This window comes from Mizuhopecten yessoensis, unplaced genomic scaffold, assembly GCF_002113885.1.
Source record: "Mizuhopecten yessoensis strain PY_sf001 unplaced genomic scaffold, ASM211388v2 scaffold10457, whole genome shotgun sequence".
Taxonomy (NCBI): Eukaryota; Metazoa; Mollusca; class Bivalvia; order Pectinida; family Pectinidae; genus Mizuhopecten; species Mizuhopecten yessoensis.
The window spans coordinates 113050-137457 of record NW_018408556.1 but is presented as its reverse complement, the minus strand read 5'-3'; the positions used below and the strand labels follow the sequence as shown (position 1 = coordinate 137457).

Sequence of the window (24408 nt, the reverse complement as noted above, 5' to 3'; positions counted from 1 at the left end):
ATTACCTCTTTTGCTGTTATCCATCTTTAACATCTTATATATATATATACATATACATGTATGAATTTGTATTAGGTTATTACGTGACTCATTAATTTTGTATATATATTTTCTATTACGGAAAGGACGAAAGTAAGTTGCAATAACTTTTGTCCAATCCATTTGTCTTTTGTTGCAATAAAATTGATTTAAACTATAGCAATAGTCGAATCAATTTTTTTTTTGTATATCATATCTGAAAACTTCCGTTGTAATTGGCCCCATAGTTTTGGAGGAGTTGTCTGGACAAATATGTTTCAACTAAGGGCCTTTATTCCGTCAAAAGAGGTCAGATTGAACAAATGATACATGGATGCACAACACCAGGAGGAAGTTATCATATCTGAATCTTTTGAATTTGGCCGAGTAGATAAGGAGAAGTTGTCAGCACAAGTTTTTTCAAGAAAGCGCCTAAAAGGGTGGGGAAAAACATACCTGGATGCAAAACCTCAGGGGGTAGTTATCATATCTGAATTTTTTCGTTGAAATTGGCCCAGTAGTTTTGCAGAAGTTGTCAGGGCAAGCATTTTTCAATATTTTTTTCTCTGCCGTTAAGCCGTATCTGGCGCAAAACTAACTTTTTGCTCCGACGTAATCCAAACAGTGAGTAGGCCTATTACGTACTCTGACGTAAGCGAAGTACCCCCGTGATATTGGCATTTATACTTGTTCCACATTTGTCTCTATTTATAATATTCTTATCTTGAATAAAATTTAGTTGTAAGCCTATTGGTTTTATCTTGTTTCTATAATGCATTCTCCACTACACATCCCTGATTCTGCATTGCATTGGATGATTGTAACTCGACTTAGCTGATGTTGTTTTGCTCTAAGGATATGTTACAGGTATGGTGTTGTGTCCCTCCCCTGTTCTGTCAGTATCGGGTCATACAGATCTAGATTACAATGCTGAATAAAAACTCCAGTATCTTGTGTAGCTTATTCATAACGTATTTTTTACAAAACATGCTATTTCATTTGCAGATAATATTCCAGATATACTATGAATTCCGGATTAACAGTTAATTCATTTTGTCGTTTAGAATGTTTTCAATAATCACAACTTCCGGTTAAACGTCTGAATTGACAACGAGCACCTGTAAGGCTGTTGATTTGACTCCTGTGAAGACAACACCACAACATATCTGCATAATTCATTGTTTGTACTACTAGTATTGTATTTAAGTATATTCATAATTCGTCAAGAAGCATGGCAGAAGACGATGGTTTTGATGGCGGAGCGTTCACTGTAGAGGGTAGGTAATGTTATGCATTACAGATTACTAGTCTACAGTACAGCAGTATATATATATATACAGTCATTAGGATATGACCGGTTATACAGACGCAGTGGAGCATCCATATGAACATGCACATGCAGCCACGACGCACTCTGTATAATTGTGAAACATCTAATTATAAACTACAAAGAATAGTACAATCTATACCACAGGTGCTCGGGGATTTATTAGTATAAGGGGGTGCGATATCTAGTGGGTGCGATTATATATCACTAGACTACAAGTGAAGCTTCTGCTACTGGTACAGACTCCCGGTGGTTAACGTTGGGTTATCTACAATCAATATGACTACCGTATATACCAACATATAAGCCAAAGGTAATAACAGTTTCCTCGTGCAGATTAAACAATTGATGGACAAACGTCATGTACAGGCGAGTTGGAGAAACAAAAGAATTTTATCTAATAATCAAATTCCCTCTGATTTTTATTGGTGCAATATTTGGTACTAGGATACTGTTATCCTCTGTATCTGATAGTTATTTTACATGAATATTAACCATTTAACAGAAATATCTTCTGAAAGCACACTTGCATCTTTGGGATGCTCATCTTCAGAAAAACATGCACCATAATGAATAGACACAGTCTATGGTTTTATACTAATAATGATCATGAATACATTTTCAAAGGAATATAATTCAAAAATTGATTTTTACAAAAACCAACTAAAATTGTGGAATACAAGTCGTTCCGGCCCCCGAGTCGTTCCGGCCCTAGTGGTTCCGGCCCCTTCCCGGTCCGGCCCCGTATACTTAGTCATTCCGGCTTCATTTATTATATATTATTATGTTTATTTGGAATTAAATTTTAAGTTCAATTTATTTATATAATGGATAATTCATGTTTTTTTTTTCTACATTTGTTGTCTTTTCATTTTACATGTTGTCTAAAACAAGATGTTGATTTTTTTTTGTCATCACATCTTGTTGAAATCGATCTATGTCGATCTTCCAAGTGTGAAGATGCAAATGTGTAATAATATGTGAACATATGTCATAATCTATTATTTGCTATTTATTAAATATATGTTGTTATTGTTGATTGCATTAAATATTACATAATGAATATAATGTATCATGTTTTTCTCATCTTTTGATCGATGTATGTAACGGACTAAGGGCGACAACCTGTACACTTGTACAATAAACACGGTGCAAAATGTAAAACTGTTACATCCATATCTATGTAAACATTCGATCCAATCATAAAACATATTTCAATGTTGATATGTAAAGGAAAACACGACTATATAGAGGCCGGAACGACTAAGGGGCCGGAACTACTAGGGGGCTGGACCGGGAGAGGCCGGAACAACTTGATCCCAAATTGTGTAATTGTGAGATGGCTTAATATAAGAGCCTGCTCTTGTTGCCAGATCCCTAATATTACATTATGTAACATTTTATATTATGTACAGCATATTTGTAAATAAAATATTGTTTAAACCAAATTGTGTAATTATACAAAAATCTTTATTTCAGCAAATCACTTGTTTGGTCTACAATTTCATTGATTTCAGGTTTACAGGTGATAACTCTAGTTGAGCACAAGTAAATTTATCAAAGATGGCTTTAACTCATTCACCCCTGAAATATCATATTGAACTATTCCAACCATATGGGCATGGATCGCTTTACTTGTAATATCAAAAAATAGGGATCTCCTATACTAGTAATGTATTTATTAGTATAGGAGACCCCTATTTTTTAATATTACAAGTAAAGCGATCCATGCCCCTGTGATTCCAACCTTTGAATTGGAAGAGTTCAAATGTGTCTTCAGGGGTGAATGAGTTAATTTTGCAGCCACAGGTATACATCTAAATGACCAACAACAGAGAAAACTATGCCTTAAACAACTACTATCGTTGGACTTGACTTTTGAAAGCTCTATAGCTCTAACTCTGAAGTCCTTCAACCAAATAACTGTGAACCCTCCTTATGCATTTGCCAGAAAAAAAAACAAAAAAAATGTCCTTGCTTCTTTCTGATATTCACTCATTTGGTGGTCTGACAGATATAATGATATATATTTATAGGTGTCCTGTAACAGGTTTACTATACACATAGAGTTATCACTGTGTCAATGGAAATTAAATCATCCGCCAATAAATATAACTACTGATATCATAAATTAATGAATTAACACTCATAACTATTGGGTGGAACGGACGTGCTGATTCATTTGGGAGAACTTGGGTACATATCAAAGTTTTACTTCCTACACAAACTATGTATGTATTACTTTTCTGCTTTCCTTATACAAATGCAATGTAAGTGTAAACATTAGAAAAATGTATTAAAATGACAATCAATAATTGTTTGTGTGAAAGTGGAAGTGATATTAGTGTGTGTGAGATTTTCAGCTATTACAAATGTACTTTGCATTGTATAAAAAAAATCTGAAAATAAAACATCGATCCAGGAGTAGAGCCAACGCCGTTATTGTAGTTCAGGTTCGGTAGGTTCCGTTATCCCTTGCCTGGATACCAACCAGTATGCAGGGCGATTGAAGAATAGGAAAATAAGCATAGGAGTCAATCGCAACAAGCTCAGGATAAGTTGAATCTTATTTATTGGGTATGTCTACCGGTTTCGCCCGAACAGTGGGCTTCTTCAGGAGAAACAAATACAAAAAAACACCTATGAATGTATTAAACGTGTCGCAACGCTTCAAGACCGACTGGTCTGTTTGTCAAGCTATGACTGAGTGAGGGATTTGTATTTTTACCTGTACAACAATGTGATGAAATTGTATATTTCTTATGTCACTCGACTCAAGACGTTTCGCCTATTGATAGGGGGTGTATACACACTGCATCAGATATGTTACAGGTATGGTGTAGTCCCCCTCCCCTGTTCTGTCAGTATCGGGTCATACAGATGACACATTAAGTACATACATTTACCAGGAGATCTGCAGTATCGGGTCATACAGATAACACATTAAGTACATATACATTTACCAGGAGAAAAACCTTGTTTGTTAGATCAGGCAGTGCTCTCATACATTTTGGCAATAAATGACCACTATTTGAAATATTTAATGGTTCTATTTTTAATATTTAAACATACTGTTCACTACTATAGTCATAATGACCAACAATTTAATTTCTATTGGACTTGAAAACCCCTAGGCCATTAGAACGATGGTCATCTCTTTGTTGCCCGTTAATGTATAACAAACTGATCATGCTGTCCTTAGCTTTTCTAATCAAATTGTACAAGTGCCCTAGTACTAAATTTATCTGGACTTCAAAGTGTATGACACATTGTGTATATACATTTATATAAGGTGTTTAAGAAAACTGTTGATGGTAGAAGTGTTAGGGCGAGACAAGTGAATATACTTAAATGTCTGTCTGTGCAGAGTAAAATAGGATGACAAATTGTGTGTGTTAGTACTGTACCTGTTAGGATGACAAATTGTGTGTTTTAGTGCTGTACCTGTTAGGATGACAAATTGTGTGTGTTATTACTGTACCTGTTAGGAAGACAGATTGTGTGTGTTAGTACTGTACCTGTTACGATGACAAATTGTGTGTGTTAGTGCTGTGCCTGTTAGGATGACAAATTGTGTGTGTTATTTCTGTACCTGTTAGGATGACAAATTGTGTGTGTTAGTACTGTACTTGTTAGGATGCCAAGTTGTGTGTGTTAGTACTGTACCTGTTACGATGACAAATTGTGTGTGTTAGTGCTGTGCCTGTTAGGATGACAAATTGTGTGTGTTAGTGCTGTACCTGTTAGGATGACAAATTGTGTGTGTTATTACTATACCTGTTAGGATGACAGATTGTGTGTGTTAGTACTGTACCTGTTAGGATGACAGATTGTGTGTTTTAGTGCTGTACCTGTTAGGATGACAGATTGTGTGTGTTAGTACTGTACCTGTTAGGATGACAAAGTGTTGTATTCTATACATATATTTTTTTATACAGAGTTATGGCTTCAGATGTTTTTTTTTAAAGATTTTAAGACAAAAATAACCTCCTTGTGTTGAGATGCTATTAACTCATTTTTGATACCAAAGTTTGTCCGGATACCGAGAAATATTCCCTGCAGTTTTATTTCACCTTTTTCACCACCACCCACAATAAGGATAAAACGTCATGAAAGTGAATAGAAGTACACAGTTGAACTATTTGTAGTAATTAATTACATTTGAAGGGCAACATTTATACGGGCAAAAATAGATTCTACCAGTAAAGGGCGAAAGTTTGACAGGGGGAAAGTTTGCCGGTAAACAGTATTCGTTGCTGGGAATAATCTTCCTTGTCATACGATTAAAGGTATTCCGATCATCTAATACATGAAAAAAATGTATGTAATACAAATTTACGATGATTCTACTGTTTTACAGGTGATAAGGATGATTTGATCGGGGAGACACAGCGAGCCGTTGGAAAAGGAGGCCATTTGTTACAGACAAGCAACAGCTTCACGAGTGAAGGCAGTCATAAGAATGAGTCTTCCCCTCTCCACAAAGCAAAACAGCTGCTTCACTCCAGCTCTGGCAAAGAGATGTGAGTTCTCATAGATTTGTTTTTGCCTAGTTTTACAGCCGAACAAAAGCTGCTTCACCTAGCAAAAGTGCCTTTTTTCAAAATGGACCAAAAATGAGGGATATCTACCTAATTTCAGTAAAAATAATGCTATATTTTCCACATTCAAGATTGGAATAGGCTATTGAAAGATTTCTGTAGGAAAGACACTGGCTTTGGGACAAACAAAAACAATCATGTACTGTATCTAAATGATAGGCATCAATACATTTTAATAACAATGAACTTTAACTTAAAGCGCATTACAGGGACAGCGCATTACAGGGACTTATGTTAAGCTTGATAGGGTGCTATATCAATTGTTGTATATCTATTTATTTTATTTATTTAATTTCATATTATACAATTGTTTAATTTTTGAGTCCAGTCTAGAGATGCTCTATCAGCTCCTGTATTGAAAACTAACCTTAGCTTCAATAAAGTTTTACTTTATTTTTATGAGAATCACTTTTTTTTGACACCGAAACTTGTGGTATTTTGTATTTTTTCACATTAGTGTATGGAAGTGTTACTGAATNGGGGGGGGGGGGGGGGGGGGGGGGGGGGGGGGACATAGGAGGACAGTGAAGCTGTTTAAATGACGTGTTCCACGCTCCCGTATACGTGCTGTATTTAACTGTGACAGCCTATCCGCATCTAAGGAGCTGACCGGACTTAGGGCGTGATCTGGACGGGCAAGGTCATTTTGAATCACCGAGGGCCTGTAAGCAGGAGACTTACCCCCTCAAGACGCCAGAACACGGGCACTGCCCGTGAAAAGGAGTCTATAAACCCATCAACCAACCAACCAACCAAGGGTGTGTGTGGTGGGGGGGGGGGGTCATGCAGGTCAACGTGGGGGGTATATGTATGTTGCTGTATGTATCATCTATATCATGTGTTTGGATTAATGAATATGATTATTGAATTTTCTGCGGAAGTAAGTTAGATAGTAAAAGTGTAATTTAAGTTTAGTAAAAGTGTAATTTAAGTGTACCTACCTATTTGAAATCATATCCTATAGATATGTACACTTGTGTCTTTATGTCCTTTCTTCTTTAGATCTCAGTCGCGAGGCCTGAAGATAATTATTGTGTCCGCAGTCCTGTTTGCCATCATAATAACAATAGCCCTCATCTTGTCTATTGTGTTTGGTGAACCACAGGTAACGATCCATTGTAATTAATAACCTGTCTATAATAACGCACAAGGGAGAAGGATTTTTTTTTTAAACGTTGTAGTTGATTATTAAGCACTAGGTAATTTTTTGAAAATAAGTGTTTAAATTTCTAAAAAGAAATAATAAAAAACAATTGATAATGCACATGTTTACCAGGTATTTGTTATATATTAATTCAACTAACAAATTTAATGTCAATTGGTCAAGGAAAAACACAATCTGAATTTGAAAATAAACTAGATTTCTTGTAAAGGAATACTGTAGTATGTGTCTGTAGTGTATGTTGAATTTTTAAAAACCAGATTTAAAGTTTTGTGCAAGATATAAATACCCCCTGGTATTTGTCGCTATGACATAACGATATAATTGTGATTTACAGGTGGGAGGCAATGCTGGTGTTGCCGCAGATGTACCGCTATGCTCAGATATGGGGCGGGACATCCTCAGAGACGGAGGTAACGCCGTGGACGCCATGGTAACGACGATGCTGTGTGTAGGAGTGGTGGATGCCCAGAGTTCTGGATTAGGAGGGTACATTGTTGATATTTGTATGCCCCTGCCATAAAATGGGGGGGGGGGGGGTATATAGTGTTGCCCATGTCGGGCGCGTTGCGTCCTGATTCAATGTCAACACCCGTCCCGATTCATTGTAAACAATTATCAACTTCATTCTTTGACAGTTTTTGGTCAAACTTTATACAAAGGTACAACCCTCTATAACATGTAGGGGGTATATAGTGTTGTCCATGTCCGTCCCGATTCAATTTCATTTATGTCTTACAGACATTTTCTAGTCTGTTCTCTTTACCATATATTTGCTCCAATAAAAAGGTCCAAATTTCATGGTGAAACCATTCAAGTTTAATGCAAAACTGCTTTGTTATTATAAATAAATGAAGGATTCCTGCTGACTTTTGACAATATTTCATTTGAAAGATATTAAATTGTTATGTTCATTTTTCCAGTATCAAAGAACTCTTTAATTTCCATAAATACCACTACAGGTTTTAAAGGTAACTATAAATGCCTCAACAATACACTGTTTTGACTTGAGCCAAGTCTGTGAAAACTGTTCATGATAATTCACCATACTGTTTGCATGTTATAGAACTGCCTTAAAAAGTATGACAAGAGTATATAGTGCTATAATTAATGAAAATCAGGGGGAAACCTATCCTTAATGGATAACACAGTTTCAAGGGAGACAACTTTGAGTATGGTACAATTTTTTTCTTCTAAAGGACGACAAACCATTTGAATTGACCACCTCTATATTTCAGTGGTGGTTTCATGCTTATACATGACCACAAGTCACATGTATCCTCAGTGATCGACTTCAGGGAGATGGCCCCAGCCATGGCCAGCCCGGGCATGTATCCAGGCAAAGGCCAGTCTCTGATGGTACGTCGGCAAAAACAGGAATTAGATATATGTATATAGTTCAATCTTAACAACAAACATCAATTTATTTCTTTATACACAATGTATGTATGTGTTAAATGTGTTGCAATGTTTCAAGTCTGACTGGTCCCTTTGTCAAGCTTAGTGACTATGTTGTCACTCATGATCAGTCATGGTTTCACAAAGTTTGCAATAGTTTAATATTAATATACATGTACATTGTTTGTGTACAAAGAAACATAATTAAATACCACATTTCCAAACTTATGAATATTATTAACAATATTAGAATCTTAGGAACACTTTGTGTATCATTTTAGTATGTAGAAATACAAAAACAGCACAGCACAATTAATGTAGTTGATCACCGCTAGCTAACATAGTCAAGCCTTACGGCCATTTTCAGGTGATTGTTGATACATGTATTTATATGCTAGCTTATACATTGCCTTTATTTTTGACCATTACAAATCATAACATGTATGTAAATAATTATATTTTCAGATCGACTTATTTAAATTGACCCTTTTGAAACATTAAATCATGAAAACATTGCTTAGTTTGACAGAATTGATGCCAGATGTGTCCGTTATATTCTACAGGGTGGACTGGCTGTAGGAGTTCCCGGAGAACTAAAGGGAATGCAAACAGCCCATAATAAACACGGCAAGTATGTGTTTCCATCTATTCGCTATTTCATGTCTAAAATTATCTGTTTTTATACGAACGTCAAATTTGACTAGTATTATGGTATGGCGTTGTCCGGCGTAAACTTTGTTTGTCCGGCAATCTCCTCCTACATTTTTCGACTGATCTGTTTGAAACCTGGTATACATCATAATCATGATATGAAGTTGTGTCTCCCGTAAAAGAATTTTGATTTGACAATTTTTGCAAAAGTTATTGCCCTTTGTTCATTTCAGTATCGGTTTTTTGTCCGAAGATTTTCTCCTACATTTTTTATAGTATATCAGCTAACCACTCTTAGAATGATGCAGATCTTATTTCAATGTAACACTATATGGCATTCGACGGGCGTATTTTGTTCCGCCCCAAGGTACTCTTGTTCTTTATCAAGCAGATACAGTATACTGGGAAATGTTCGCTGCAGTTTAATTTTCACCCTTTTCACCCTCCATAATGAAAGCAAATTTATCATTTACAGAGAACGTTGGTTAACAACGAAATATACATAATAATTTGAAGCCATAATCTACAAATTTTATGAATCATGATAAAACATTTGAATTTCCTGCATTTTCAGCATGTATTACATGTACATCACTGTGCATACTCCTAGGTCATGGTAAACATGAGATTTTAAAGTCAGGTTCTAATGAAGTTCTGGCTGCAAGAGGCAAAATGGTCAACGTTAACTTCAAAGAATAATTTATAACATTGTATGCATGAATGTGTGGCGACTTGCTCACTATCAGCTGATGTCTGAAATTATGCAGTAACACATTTTCTGGCTGTCAGGTTATCGTGGCAGAATGTGGTCCAGCCTGCCGCAAACCTCGCCAGAAACGGATTCAAAGTGACACCCAGCATGGGTAAGTCTATAACATATATATACTGTGTGTAAGTTTGTATGTACATCCTAAATGCATGGTAGTCTAGTGGTAGGACGCTGGGCTCATGACCAAAGGCTAGGGTTGCAGGTGCGAGTCACATCACAGCACTGTGTTGTATCCTTGAGCAAGATACTTTACTCACGGCTTGTTCCAGTCTGCTCAGCTGTAAATGAGTCTGTGGTTGGAATTGTTGAATGCTATCTATGAGCGATGAAATGGCAGCACCAGCTGTATGCTCCCCAGGGATCGAGTTGAGAAAGATATTGGCTGGTTGCAAAGGCCCAATAACCACCGATAATAATTTGTAAAGCGCTTTGAGACGACCTATGAACTAGATTGTGATAAAGGGGTATATAAGAACCTTGAATTATCAATATTATTATTAATAAGTTATATAACTTCTTTCAAAGGATCAACCCTGGTAACCTAGCTTTTTCTAATAGAAAAATGATCACAAAAATTTAATGGGTGTAATCAGTTCTCCCAAAAACAAACAACTATGGTTTTCATTGAACTTCCTATTATTTACAGCTAAAGTATTCACCGAAGGAAAAGTGAAGGAGTCTGAATTTACTGGAATGTTGGGCGAGATTTATTTGGACGAGAACAGGGACTTTGTAAAACAGGGAACGCTCATCTCTCGTCCACAGTTAGCTAACACACTGGACATCATTGCAGAGCATGGTGCAGATGCCTTTTACGATGGACAGCTCTCCCAGTCAATTATTGATGCGGTATGGTTTCTTTAGGGTTTTCATATTCATTAGAGTTCATGCATCACTAAACGCATGCTGTAGAGGCTAAATTTGACTTGCATTTTACACTTCAGTGATTTCTTCAATATTTCTTCGTATATCGCATTAAGAAGCATTTACCTTACACAATTCCTGATCAGAATGAAACTTTATTTGTTGGAGTTATTCTTTTTTATTGAATTATACCTTTCATACCTTTTATTGGGTAGTGGGGATGATTAGTAAGTCTTAAGTCTTACGAAAGGTGATGAAATTATGGGTAAAAGTTAAACAATTATATGTATGTATGAACTGACAGGTGTCCAATGCTACTCCTCCTGGAATCATGACGAGGGAAGATCTCAAAAATTATGATGTAGTCATCAGGGAAGCTGTTAAAACTACCTACAATGGTAAGTTTGTTTTGAGACATCCCTTTGTTAATTGTTGTAATCAATATTTAAGGTTTCAAATTGCATACCATTAATTTTGCAAAACATCTAAATTTTGAATGAGTGTAAAGCTTAGTTTTTCCCAACTTTGATAACATATTATATTTTGTCAGGTTTATTAACAAACACATATAATCATATTGAGAAAATCGACATCTGTTTCTCTTCTTTATCAGCTGAATATTTGAATACATGATCAGAATAATTGTGTGGTTAAGATTCAAAATTGTGCTAGAACAAATGGATGAACTTTTTAATACTTTGATCCCTCTAACATTTAAAGAGAACTAAGGTGATTAATTCGAAAAAACTGTGATGGCCAATCACAGCAACTAGTGTGTAACAGCAACTGAACTGAAACCTGTAGCTAGTAGGGTTTTTTGGGGGAGGGGGCTGGAGAAAATTATCAATATTTATTATGAAGATATGTAGGTCTGGTTTAGTGTATTTTTCAAACTCTGCCTTTACAGCTAAAACTTCATATATGAAATTAAACAACCCTGATAATTTAAAGGCAATTTAAATCGTTTGAACCCTGACACCTTGATATTTCAGAAAATTAAATGACCTTGAACTTTTAATTTTTCACCTTGAATCTTGTTCTGGTGAAATATAAAGTTGACAAATATGTTTGCAGGTCATACGATATTGTCTACTCCTGCCCCAGCCTCAGGATCTGTTCTGCTCTTCATCATGAATGTTTTGGAAGGGTTCAAACTTACAAAGGCAGATAAGAATTCAGTGCAAGCCTTCCACAGAATCGTTGAGGTACAGTATAGTAAATAGTATCACTTTATTTTCACCCTGCACTTAGTGGAGCAAGGTTCTTTTGTCATCATGTCCATGTAAAATGACCTTCCCTCAGTAGTAAAAAGCTTGTAGTTTGATGATTTCTCATAAACCTCTCTACAGATTCAGTTTGCATTTACACCATAACATGGTCTCATCACGTTTTGCAATTGACTAGACTTTGGTGTCTGCCTTTAAGTAGTAAAAAGCTAGTATACAAGTTGAAGATTACTCATAAACCCCTCAACAAATTTAGCTTATATTTTCGTGTCCATCGGTCAAGGTTAAAGATGTTATAGTTATTACAGAATGCATGACGTTACATTTTGCATCGTTAATAACCTTAATAATGTTTTATCTTCAGACATTAAAGTTTGCGTTTGAAAAGCAACAACAGTTGGGTGATCCAGACAAGGACAGCACAGGCCAGGTGAAGAACACCACAGAGATGTTGGCCAGGTAAGACAGATGGCCAGGGAAGACAGATGGCCAGGGAAGACAGATGGCCTGTTCGTTTATGTGGAACAACCAGTTTGTCTTTTTTTTAATGTAACATTTTTCTGATATAAATCCTGGCGGACCTGCAAATGTTTATGAAGGCTTTGTCAAGGTTCGCCTGAAAACAGCATCAGACTACTAGGTCCGACCTTACTTTATAAACAAAACTCTGGTCAAATCATTTGGATCATGATAAAAGATAGTGGCCATGGTGTGACTTATTTGGTCACTCATGATTCATTAGGTAACTTTCTAACAGTTGGTACACATTTTCGGTTTTCCAATAAAGGGTTACACCCTGAATATTGATTACGATATCAAGCAACAATGCTTTGCCACATCATCGTTCAATTGTGACATCATAGCTAATAGCAACTGTTTCCCTGGTCATAAAGAGGAATCTCGCTTTTTCAAGCATAAAAATGAGCTGCGATTATAAACTTCATCCCTGATATGTTGTCATAAAATAGTGAGTTTGTGGTTTTAACAGTTCATATACATAAAGAGCAATACAAGATGTTGGAAAATATATAACATCACACATCTAACTACCCTAGATTTTTGTGCCTATCTAAACTTTGTTGGGGCATTTAGTGATATCCACTGTAAAAGTCAGAACTCCTACTCTTTATAACCACAGTAAAAACGTTTTCAAAAATAAAAATAAAATCCTACCTACCTTATTTTTCTGAGGATGATAGTTGAAACACATGTGACTTTTGGCTCACCTAGCCCAAAGGGCCAAGTGAGCTTATGCCGTGGCGTGGCGTCCATCGTCTGTTCGTCGTCTGGCGTCAATATTTTACTTTAAACAACTTCTCCTTAATAACCAAAAGGCAAAGGGTGATCATATTTGGCCAGAAGCAAACTGGGATGAAGGGCTACCAAGATTGTTCAAATGAATGACCTTCACCTATATTCAAGGTCACAGGGGTCAAGTATGTTAAAAAATTGAAAAAAACTCTTCTGAACAACCAAAATGCCAAGGGTGGTGATATTTGGCCAGTGGCATTCTGAGAGAAGGGCTACCAAGTTTGTTCAAATGAATGACCTTCACTCATATTCAAGGTCACAGGGGTCAATTGACTTAAAAAACCTTTAAACATCTTCTTCTCAATAACCAAAATGACCAGGATAGTAATATTTGGTCAGTAGCATGATGGGATGAAGGGCTACTACGCTTGTTCATATAAATGGCCTTCACACATATACAAGGTCACAGGGGTCAAATATGTTAAAATCTTTAAACAACCTCTTCTGAATAATAACCAAAATGCCTAGGGTGATGATATTTGGCTAGTAGCATACTAGGATGAAGAGCTACCAAGTTTTTTTCTACATAATGACCTTGAATTATATTCAAGGTCACAGGGGACAATTGTCTAAAACATACCTTTAAACGACTTCTTCTGAATGACCAAAATGCCCAGGATGATGATATATGTGGCCAGTAGCATGCTAGGATGAAGGGCTACCAATTTTGTTCAAATGAATGACCTTGACTTATATTCAAGGTCACATAGGTCAAATTTGTTTGAAATTTTCAAACGACTTCTTCTGAATAATCATGAGGCCCAGGATGTTGATATTTGGCCAGTAGCATGCTTAGATGAAGGACTATCAAGCTTGTTCATTTGAATGACCTTGACCCACTTTCAAGGTCACAGGGTTCAAATGTTTTAACATCTTTTAATAGGTTCTTTTGAATGATTCCTAGTTCTTAGTACTGATATTTTGCCTATAGCTTTACTTAAGATTACTTTTAAGGTTGCAATTGTCTTGATCACAAAATTATAATCCATGCAAATAAATTTTCAATTTTTTGTTAAAAAATTGCGATTTTTTTTAGCCGATGTTAATAACCAGCTATACAGTAAACAAATTTAATTGTGACTGTATTCACAGGCATCTTTGTTGGTTTGTAATCTTTTACGTATTTTCAAACTTATACAGCAAAGCCGAAGCCAAAAAGATACGTAGTCTCATTTCCAATGTAACAATGGACGAAACAGGACAGTTCAATAAGCTGGACAAAGGCACTTCACACATCTCCATCATTGACGCACAGGAACTCATGGTCTCCGTGACGACGTAAGTTCAGTCAGCACCACGACATACAGTACTCTGTCAAAGAATATACATAACCAGATGCTCTGCTATGTCCTGTAACTTACAGTAAATGTAATTTTCCAACTGCATATAATAAATAGCAAGTTCTCTGTGTCATAATAAATACAATGAAATAAAGTAATGAGAATTGTATATCCTACAAAATCAAAAACATCTTATTGTGTAAAAATTAAAATTAAAAAAAAGATCTTCATATCACAATACATACAGTTAATCACCAAAACATCTTATTCGATACAATGAATAAAACAAGTAGTAAGTTTGAAATGTGATTTTCATAAGTTAATGTTTTCCACTTTTGTCAACAGTACAGTAAACATGTGGTTCGGATCACGGGTGATGACATCCACTGGTATCCTCCTCAATGATCAAATGGCAGACTTCTTCATACCAACACCGGGCTCCAGTCAGCCATCAAACCAGGTACCGGTAATACTGTCAAGGTCAAGCAGTGGTCACAGCCACAAAACCTTGGTTAATGGTTAGGGTCAAGGTCAAGCAGTGGTCACACAGACACAAAACCTTGGTTAATGGCTAGGGTCAAGGTCAAGCAGTGGTCACAGCCACAAATCCTTGGTTAATGGTTAGGGTCAAGGTCAAGCAGTGGTCACAGCCACAAAACCTTGGTTAATAGCTAGGGTCAAGGTCAAGCAGTGGTCACACAGACACAAAACCTTGGGTAATGGCTAGGGTCAAGGTCAAGCAGTGGTCACACAGACACAAAACATTGGTTAATGGCTAGGGTCAAGATCAAGCAGTGGTCTGAGTTAAGGGTTTAAAGATATTGTAATATGATAATAATGACTCACTTGCGAGGTCATAAAGGTCTAATGTGTTAAAAAAAAGGCATATGACATCTTCTCTAGAGCCTATGGTGGAAGAATCTCCAGGTCACAGAAATCAGATAATTAAAAACAAAAAATATAAAATAAAATATTGATTAATGCTATTTTGTCTCATGTTTTATCTTTGAATCAATATTCCTCAGACATTCCATTCTTCAAATTAAACATCAGTTAATATGAAAATGAATCCAAACTGAAATTTTGAGTAACACTGAAATGCAATTAAATGTGTTTTTTTCCAGCTGAATGCTATAGGGCCTGGGAAGCGCCCGCTATCCAACATGGCACCCACCATGCTACTCAATGAAGATCGGCCATGTGCTCTTCGCATGGTGGTAGGGGCCGCCAATGGGTCCCGCATCATCTCAGGTAGGACTAGGTTGATTAATGTTTTTGTTTCAAGATCACTGTTAGAGGTGAAACGTTCACACAACCATCCAGACATTGTCACATGAATGTTTTAGGATCACTTACATTTCCTCTCCTCCTACAATAAATGAAGGTTTCATTTGTATTGTACAGATATGGCACCTTGAACTATTTCTAGTTTTTGAATGGCTCCATTATATTGTTGGTATTTTTTTCTGTAGGTGTGGTAGAAACCCTCCTAAATGTGGTGTCGTTTGGAGAGACAAACCTGACAAAGGCAATTCTAGAGCCCAGGATCCATTACGATGCCATATCACGTGACACAGAGTATGAACGTAAGTGACATGTCATGTACAAATTTTAAAAGATTTAACTTTTTTTTCTTTTGATACAATTGTGGGAAATAGCTTTAGTAATCAAGCAAGCTATCTTTTCAAGTACGGTTTTGGTAGAGTGAATCACATGCTGAAAATACCCTCCGATTTCTGAAGCATCAGTCTGTATACTGCTGGGGGGGGGGGGGGGGGGGACTATAGATTTACATCATGAATGCTACTCTGTTTGTTTGTTCTTGTATTACTCTGTCCGGTATATATCTGACATATCCTTTTAACATAAAATTGTCAAAATTGGTATTTGAGTACATGTACCACATTTATAAATGGTGGACAATTGCATACTAAATTCCGGTTTCATGCCAATCTATGAGAGTTATTGCCCTTCGTTCTCATACTTAACTATCTTATATACTCTGTCGACTCTCATACTGTTGTCATTTTGTATATAAATACCTCTTAGTATAGGGGTATATCAGATGCTTTAAATAACATTTCATAACCAGCTACAAATAGATTTATAAACATTTGCAATTTTGTATTGATACTGAAGTGTGTCCGAAAGTTGGGACTTTTGGGGCAACTTGTCTTTTAAAGAATATCAGGTTTATTACGGCCCTGTGTCAGAGATGCGGATGCTCTATAGTTATCACATTGTCTGTCTGTCTGTCTGTCTTGCCTCTCTGTCTGTCTGTCTGTCCACATCTCCGTTTCCAGAGATTAGCTCGGAATCCAAAATTCCAATCATTTTAAATTTTACATGGTGATACAATATGACATGTAGATATTTAACATGTATCATTCAAGTTTATGGTGATACAATATGATATGTAGATATTTAACATGTATCATACAAGTTTATGGTGATACAATATGATATGTAGATATTTAACATGCATCATACAAGTTTATGGTGATACAATATGATATGTAGATATTTCACATGTATCATACAAGTTTATGGTGATACAATATGTAGATATTTAACATGTATCATACAAGTTTATGGTGATACAATATGTAGATATTTAACATGTATCATACAAGTTTATGGTGATACAATATGTAGATATTTAACATGTATCATACAAGTTTCCAGGGTCTAGGTCACTGTTACTAATTCTTTTATGAAAAATAGACCATGAAGCCCTTGCTGACCTGTCAGTTTTCTTGTTAATTTTTCCAAATATACCTAAGATACAAAATGCTGACAACTAGGATATCTAAGATACAAAATGTTGTGCCTTGCCTAGCCCCAATCAACAACAAACTAGGTATAACAACATCTACTATAGTTAATATGTCCAAGACATCATTATATATAATAATGTCTGGGAAAAGATAACGTCCATTATCAGGAGCATAATAAAGCAGCTTGTTTTATTGGTAAACTCCATTGGTGTAGACTAATTTCTGATGTCCCTGGGGTTTGTTTATAAAACATCTGTACTAACAGTTTTTACTTTAATGTTGACAGTTCTGTATTTATTGTGTTCACAGCTGGCTTTAAAGACAGTATAGTTAAAGGTCTGACAGATCTAGGGCACACGATGGTGGCCACCGTGGAAGGGATCAATATTGTACAAGCTGTGTCAAAGGTCAACAACACCCTACAAGCTGTGTCCGACCCGAGGAAGTGGGGCCGGGCAGCAACACTGGAGTAATACCTATCTGATATCACAAACGTTATATCTACTTGTTTGTTAGTGCAATACTTAAGATATTTATAAATATAGATATAAATATTGTAATGTAAACATTGTTATGCAAAGCTCTTTTAGTTTGGCTTAGTAATGAAAAAAGAAAAATTGATGTGAAATTCCCTACAAAAGCTTTTGATTGACAAATTCTACAGTCTTAATTTTTTCTCTAAAGCTTCTGACTTATTTATCCAACATGTGATATCAACATGGTATAGTGACAGGGTCAATTTTTACATTTGGCTCCTAAACAATTTTAGGTTGTAATTTTTTTATGTTCATATTTCAACCCTGTTTAGTAAAATAAAATGTATTGAAAAAATCCTCAGTGGGCAAATTCCTGTGTTTACTGTCCATAATACTAAGTTATGTTGTAATATTGTCAAATATCTCATACTTGATATTACGTAAATTTTATGGCCAGGTAAAAGAAATTTATTTCTCCCATAACAGCTATATGTTTCTCCACTCCTGAAGCATTAGTACAGTTCCTAATTGCCATGAAAAGTTCTGGAATTAAGGTCAGTGCTTGTAAAATACTGGAAAATGTATGTATCAAGAAAAAGTGCTGGAATTTGCTCAAATTTCCTTGAAAAAAATGGATTATATATACTGAAGATGAGCAATAAACGTTATTTTCTGTGTAGTTCTGTTTAGAAATTTGGTAATGACAGACTTATTAAAAGTTTATGTTAATATATATCTATATTCAAAAGTAAATCCATAGGAAATTTGTTGTCACTTTATCTTGTACATGATGTAACATCATCCGCGCTCTCCCTTATTTTAACCTCTATTCCCTCCACATCATTGTAAAACTCGCTGATTGGTCTGCAGGATATCTGACATGTACTGGTATGTCACTGAAAAAGAAAATCCTGAACCTTTTCAAAAACATTTGGACCTTGAACATTCTCTTGCTATTTCTCATTAAAAAGCTCATGAATTTGGTCCTGAAGATCTATATAAACCACGAAAACATGCATTGTATGGAGATGGTCAACATTTCATGTTACCAATATTTGGGTAAAATCTGGGACATGATTTTATTGTCCAGTCCATTATATTTCCTTGTGATGTCATGTTTCCTGGTTGTTACAGTATTAATGTGTTTCTATAATCAGAAAGAAGAATCATGTGTTTTTAAGAGCGGATATCGTTTTCAAAAAAATTAAATATGAATTTAATGGGAGAAATAGACCAACCGACTTTGATGGCTCGTTATTGTGTTTAGGTCTCCCTAGTTAAGTTTGGAATTATGCGAATATTATTGTATGGAATTTTAAGTATTCATATTTTACAGACATTTTTTAGGATACTGTGAATTCAGATACCTTTGTGCAGACCAAATTTCTTGGTATATGAATTTGTGGATTACGAGTACCCACTCAAAGGGAATATTGCTTTATATCAAACTTGCAATTATTTCGTGGACCTATGAATTCATGGATGAAGAGTACGACAATAAGTGAATTCGCGGTAGTTATTGTCATGGTTGTGTATATGATAAAAGTTGTGTTCACACTTTAATGTGTTGTTTAATAAGAGATTGGTGTAAAACGTTTCGTAACGTCACAATAATGGCTTCATAGGTATTGTCTGGCAGTTTATCAATTACAGACTTGTTGAGGTGAATACGTGGTTATATTGACCTGAGAAAGCAATATTGACAGAGATGAAATGTGAAGACTGTGATATACTGTTCACAAATTAAAACATTTAATCTACTTAGTGTCATAAAATCAGATCTTGTGTTAATTGAAATTAATAAATATGAACCGATAGCATTAACCTTGTTTTGATATGTTATTTGGTTAGAAACATCCTTAGGCCTGCATGTAGTATATTCGATTAAGGATTGGTTGTCATATTTTTGACATGCATTGGTGTGTAACATAAATTGGCTTACCTACATATAGCTAATGTATGTTACCCACCAATGCATGTCAAAAATATGACAACCAATCCTTATATTTACATTTTATGTTGATCAACTTACAGTTCACGCAGAAATGAAGATATAATATTAGTCTGAACATGTTTCAACGTCAGGGGAAATCCATACAGAGAACAGCCACCAGTTGACAGTGGAGCAGTGCAATCTCCAACGTTACAGTTATGAGTCATAAGCATAGCGATGTCACAATGGCATACACGAAAATAACATACATTGGGCCAAGCAGAAACATCTAAGCTCTGTGCAGTGGAAATGTAAATATTTTTATATAAATGAAGTATATGGTACAGGTTAGGAATAGAAACCAACTGGCCCAGAAAGGGAGATAGCATTTAATGGCAACTCTAGCATGGATAAACACACATAGTTTTAATAATGAATCTCATTGTAACAATTACATGTATACTAATAATTTGTTTTTCTCTGTGTTGATCTCAGTTTCATTCTTTGAAGAAAACGATTTTTTTTAATACTTAATTTATATTTGATATCATTCCATTTAACATTCCATGTTGAGCAAGAAATGACAATAATTTTTTGGAATGTTGATATTTTAACTTATTGTTGTTGATTCCATTGGTATACAATCTTGTATCTTTAGCTGTGACAATAAATGATGATGTCCTCTTATTTTCTGATATTTGTTATGTTTACTCAACTTAAGGCTATTTTGTTGTGCTTTTTCTTTATTCAAGATGACCGCTTCCTAATAGAATTAGGGGATAACCCTACTGTATTTAAAATTTGCTGCGGTATATCATGATTATACTGTCACAAATTGAGTTCTCCTGGCTACACAGAGTGGAGCCAGTAAAACGGGTATTTGCGACAGTATAATCACGATAGATGTCGCCAAAATGACCTTGACATACTTTCAAGGTCACAGCGGTCAAATATGTCAACTCAAACAACTTCTGATGAACTACAAGGCATAAAATCTTCATTTTTAGCTGATGGCTTCCTGGGATGGAGCCCAACATATTTTGAAAATTACCTTGACGTATTTTCAAGGTCATAGCGGTCAAATATGTCAAACACTTCAAAACGACTTCTTCTGAAGAATTAAAAGGTATTGAATCTTTATATTTGGCTGTTGGCTTCCTGAGATAGATCCCGACAAAGTTTGAGAATGAAAATGACCTTAACATACTTTCAAGGTCACAGTGGTCAAATATGTAAAAACTCTTTAAATGACTCCTTCTGAAGAACTAAAAGTATTGGCTTCCTGAGATAGATCAAGTTTGAGAATGAAAATGACCTTGACCTTCTTTAAAGGTAACAGGTGTCAAATATGTTAACAACATCAAACGGCTTCTTCTGAATAACCGAAAGCATAACATTATAATATTTGGCTGGTGGCTTCCTAGGATAGAGCTCACCAAATTTTTTCATATGAAAATGTCATCAACCTACCTTAAAGGACAGAGATCAACAGCATTTTAAAGGATTTGTTCTTAAGAACCAAATGGAATGGATTCATAAGATTTGGCTGGTAGCTGTTTGGGATAGAGCTAACAAAGTATGAGAAGGAAAATGACATTTACCTTCTTACAAGGTTACAGGGGAAAATATGTCAATTAACTTCTGAAGAAGAACCAAAAAACATAGAATCTTATAATAATATTTGGCTGGTAGTTTCAACAGGTGGAGCCGACAAAGTTTGCGAGGGAAATATTTGTAGTGCAATATAATATTGAATGAGAATGTTTTGCTATGACTGCTTAGATATTCAGGTCAGCGATACAGGCCCTCTCTATAGAAGAATTGTTTGATTTTATTTATTTGTTCTTAAATAATTTATTGATTTGCTGCGTTTTGTATATACGTCGTCCTTAAATTCACATATGCGGAACAGTCCTATTTAAATAAAATTGGCGCCAATAATTAACCGTTGTCACTCCATGTTATCCGAAGCGACAAGACTGTCATTGAACAAGGTTAATCTATGACGTCATAATTAAACCACGTGTTACGTCACGAGAGTTGATGTTTTCATACTCGGATGAAATGCATTTTGCTGGTAATGTTCATATAGTGGGTTGCCACGCAAATGTAAATATATGCAAATGAGAAATTTGCGTACGGTATATCATGGTTATACTGTCCCAAAATATTTTGATTGATCATTCAAATATCGTGTTACATCTCAAATAAATGAGAATGTAACATATCTACAAAACTATTTTACCATAAGCTTTGAACCCTGAAATGTTAAACCTTCAATGTTACGGTATTGAGAGTGAAGGTTTGGTTTGATATAGATATCAATGTTGGTGAAACAAAAGGATAACTGCAACAACGAATGAATGATAATCGTTCGGCAGTGTACCGGTGAAAGTATCGATGTTTATTCAACATTTCACACTGCCTGACCGTTCTATTCTAATCTATGACTGTACATATTCTATTAAAAGTTTATCAGCCTATCAATAGCCCTACACTTAGTACCCAGACTTACACTAACACACTTCTTGGCCGTTGTTTAATTCTGAAAGAAGATGTAATCGTAGCCACGGTCTTCGACAGTACAACAGTCCAACAGAATGCAACACAATTATATATATATAAGTTATATCTTTTAACAGGAAACTTAATATAAATAACACGTAAACGCCTTAACTACCTTCACAGGTGAACGCATCTTGTGCACGTGCATTGTTTCACCCTTGTGCACACATTCTTGTTGTTGGCGAGTACGTTAGAAATCTTTAGCGACTTTGTGACAGTTGTGTCAATCTTTACAACCAAGACAAACAGAAAAACAAATTTATTCCTGGTTAACGTGTTTCGTAGTTTATGTAAGCTTTGCCTACCCTGAGCTCTAGTGTCCGCAGCTAGAATTTAACCAGTGACGTTTGCCGAGTGTTAAATTAACATCTGGAACGGAATTCCCAAGAGAGGGCTTGTATAGGCATTACGCCTGTTGCCCAATTCCTTTTGAATTATCTTTGTGAAATGAAAATCACGGAATTTTCCAGACATTTTTCGTCAGTCTGCATGGTCCTTGTGGCGTCGGTGCAATTTAATGCGTGAATTTCGTCTAACGGAGGTCATACCCAATATTAACGTTGTGAACCGGATACACTTCGTTTTTGTCTAACTGAGGGAAATGGGTAATCTTTTGACAATTTGGAGTAATTAATCTTTGTTGAAATCTGTCTTCTGCAATTCGGAAACAAAATTGTAACTGTATGTTTTGAAATAAGTCTTTTAAATAACGTTTTACCTCTCCTGTTTCTTTTTCCGCAAGTATATGAAAAACTAAGCTTAATTGACATATTTCGAGTTATATACACACATTTGAAATGTTTGTTAGCATTGTAAATGCCGCTGTCTAATTTCTGTTTTTTGCTTAATAAAGATGTATTCCTTGATTGACTTCTTGGAATGAACAGTACGGAGGGGCCGGGGACACTCGGATCACTGATAGTTTCCTCTCATCACACTGAAGCAGAGAGACTCATTATCTAGTATATCTCAGTGTCATTGCATGTAGCATTTGATGTATTGGGCCTTTGGCAATACAACAAGAAATTGGTTTGTTTAATCACATGATATTAAACGAATTACCATCAACCATCATGAGATTAAGTAATATATTAACATTTGCGCTGCAACCCACTATATGAACATTACCCGCAAAAATGCATTTCATTTGATTCTATTTACATGCCCTTCCCATTTCCCATTAACTCTATGGAAGGTCAGTCTGCAGTTAATGGACAGTAATTGCAGTCTGCATTACCTGGTCACATGAACATGGTTTCCGTGACGTCAGTGTTAGCAACCACTCCCACCGATAGCCGCCATCTTGTTGTTCTCGTTTGGTTCATACAAGTCGCATTTTGACGTGTTTTGCAGACCATGACGACATCCAGAATGTGAAGGAAAGTTCTTACTTTTGTATTAGAATGTTCTGCCATATAATTAAAGCATTTAACTGCATTTAACAGTTGTCGCCTGGTTACATTTGTTAATGGCGACCGTTGTTCGGAAAGTTCTTAGTTCGATTATGGCCGTCTGCGGATGTTCCAATAATTGGACCAGTGAGGTTTGGCGGCAGCAGAAAATATAGATTAAACTCATCCGACTAATTAACAAAAGACAGGTTGTATGAGAAAATGTAGATATAACGATCGAACGTCTGTCAGATTGCAGTTATAGCCAATATGAATGCAAAATGGGGGATAGATCAATAATCCATTTATCTGTCACCCAGATTGCGTTCATATTGGCTGTAACTGCATTCTGACAGACGTTTAATCCTTAAATGAAAACAAAAACCCTCGTGACGTAACACGTGGTTTACTTATGACGTCATAGATTGACCTTGTTTAATGAGAGTCTTTTCGCTTCCCTTCGAATAAGATGGAGAATACCCCTGCGTCAAACGTTCAAATGACTACGGTTAATTATTGGCGCCAATTTTATTTGAATAGAGATGTTCTGCCTATGTCGTTTAAAGGACAACGCATATACATAACTCGGTAAATATATAAATTGTTCAAGAACAAATTAATATCAAACAAATGTTCTAAAGTAAAAAGGTGAATATATG

At 35.7% G+C, this 24408-nt stretch overlaps 1 protein-coding gene across 1 annotated transcript; it reads left to right on the top strand.

Moving 5' to 3' along the window:
* Window positions 1-1106: 1106 nt before the first annotated feature.
* On the top strand, window positions 1107-20471 carry LOC110460702 (gamma-glutamyltranspeptidase 1-like). The gene is made up of 16 exons (XM_021513758.1): window positions 1107-1295; window positions 5706-5868; window positions 6949-7051; window positions 7446-7597; window positions 8347-8467; window positions 9070-9137; window positions 9947-10020; window positions 10573-10775; window positions 11095-11188; window positions 11865-11995; window positions 12381-12475; window positions 14468-14605; window positions 14953-15067; window positions 15732-15858; window positions 16080-16193; window positions 17694-20471. The coding sequence occupies exons 1-16, from the start codon at window positions 1250-1252 to the stop codon at window positions 17855-17857; spliced, it is 1908 nt and encodes a 635-aa protein (XP_021369433.1). The 5' UTR covers window positions 1107-1249; the 3' UTR covers window positions 17858-20471.
* Window positions 20472-24408: the final 3937 nt, after the last annotated feature.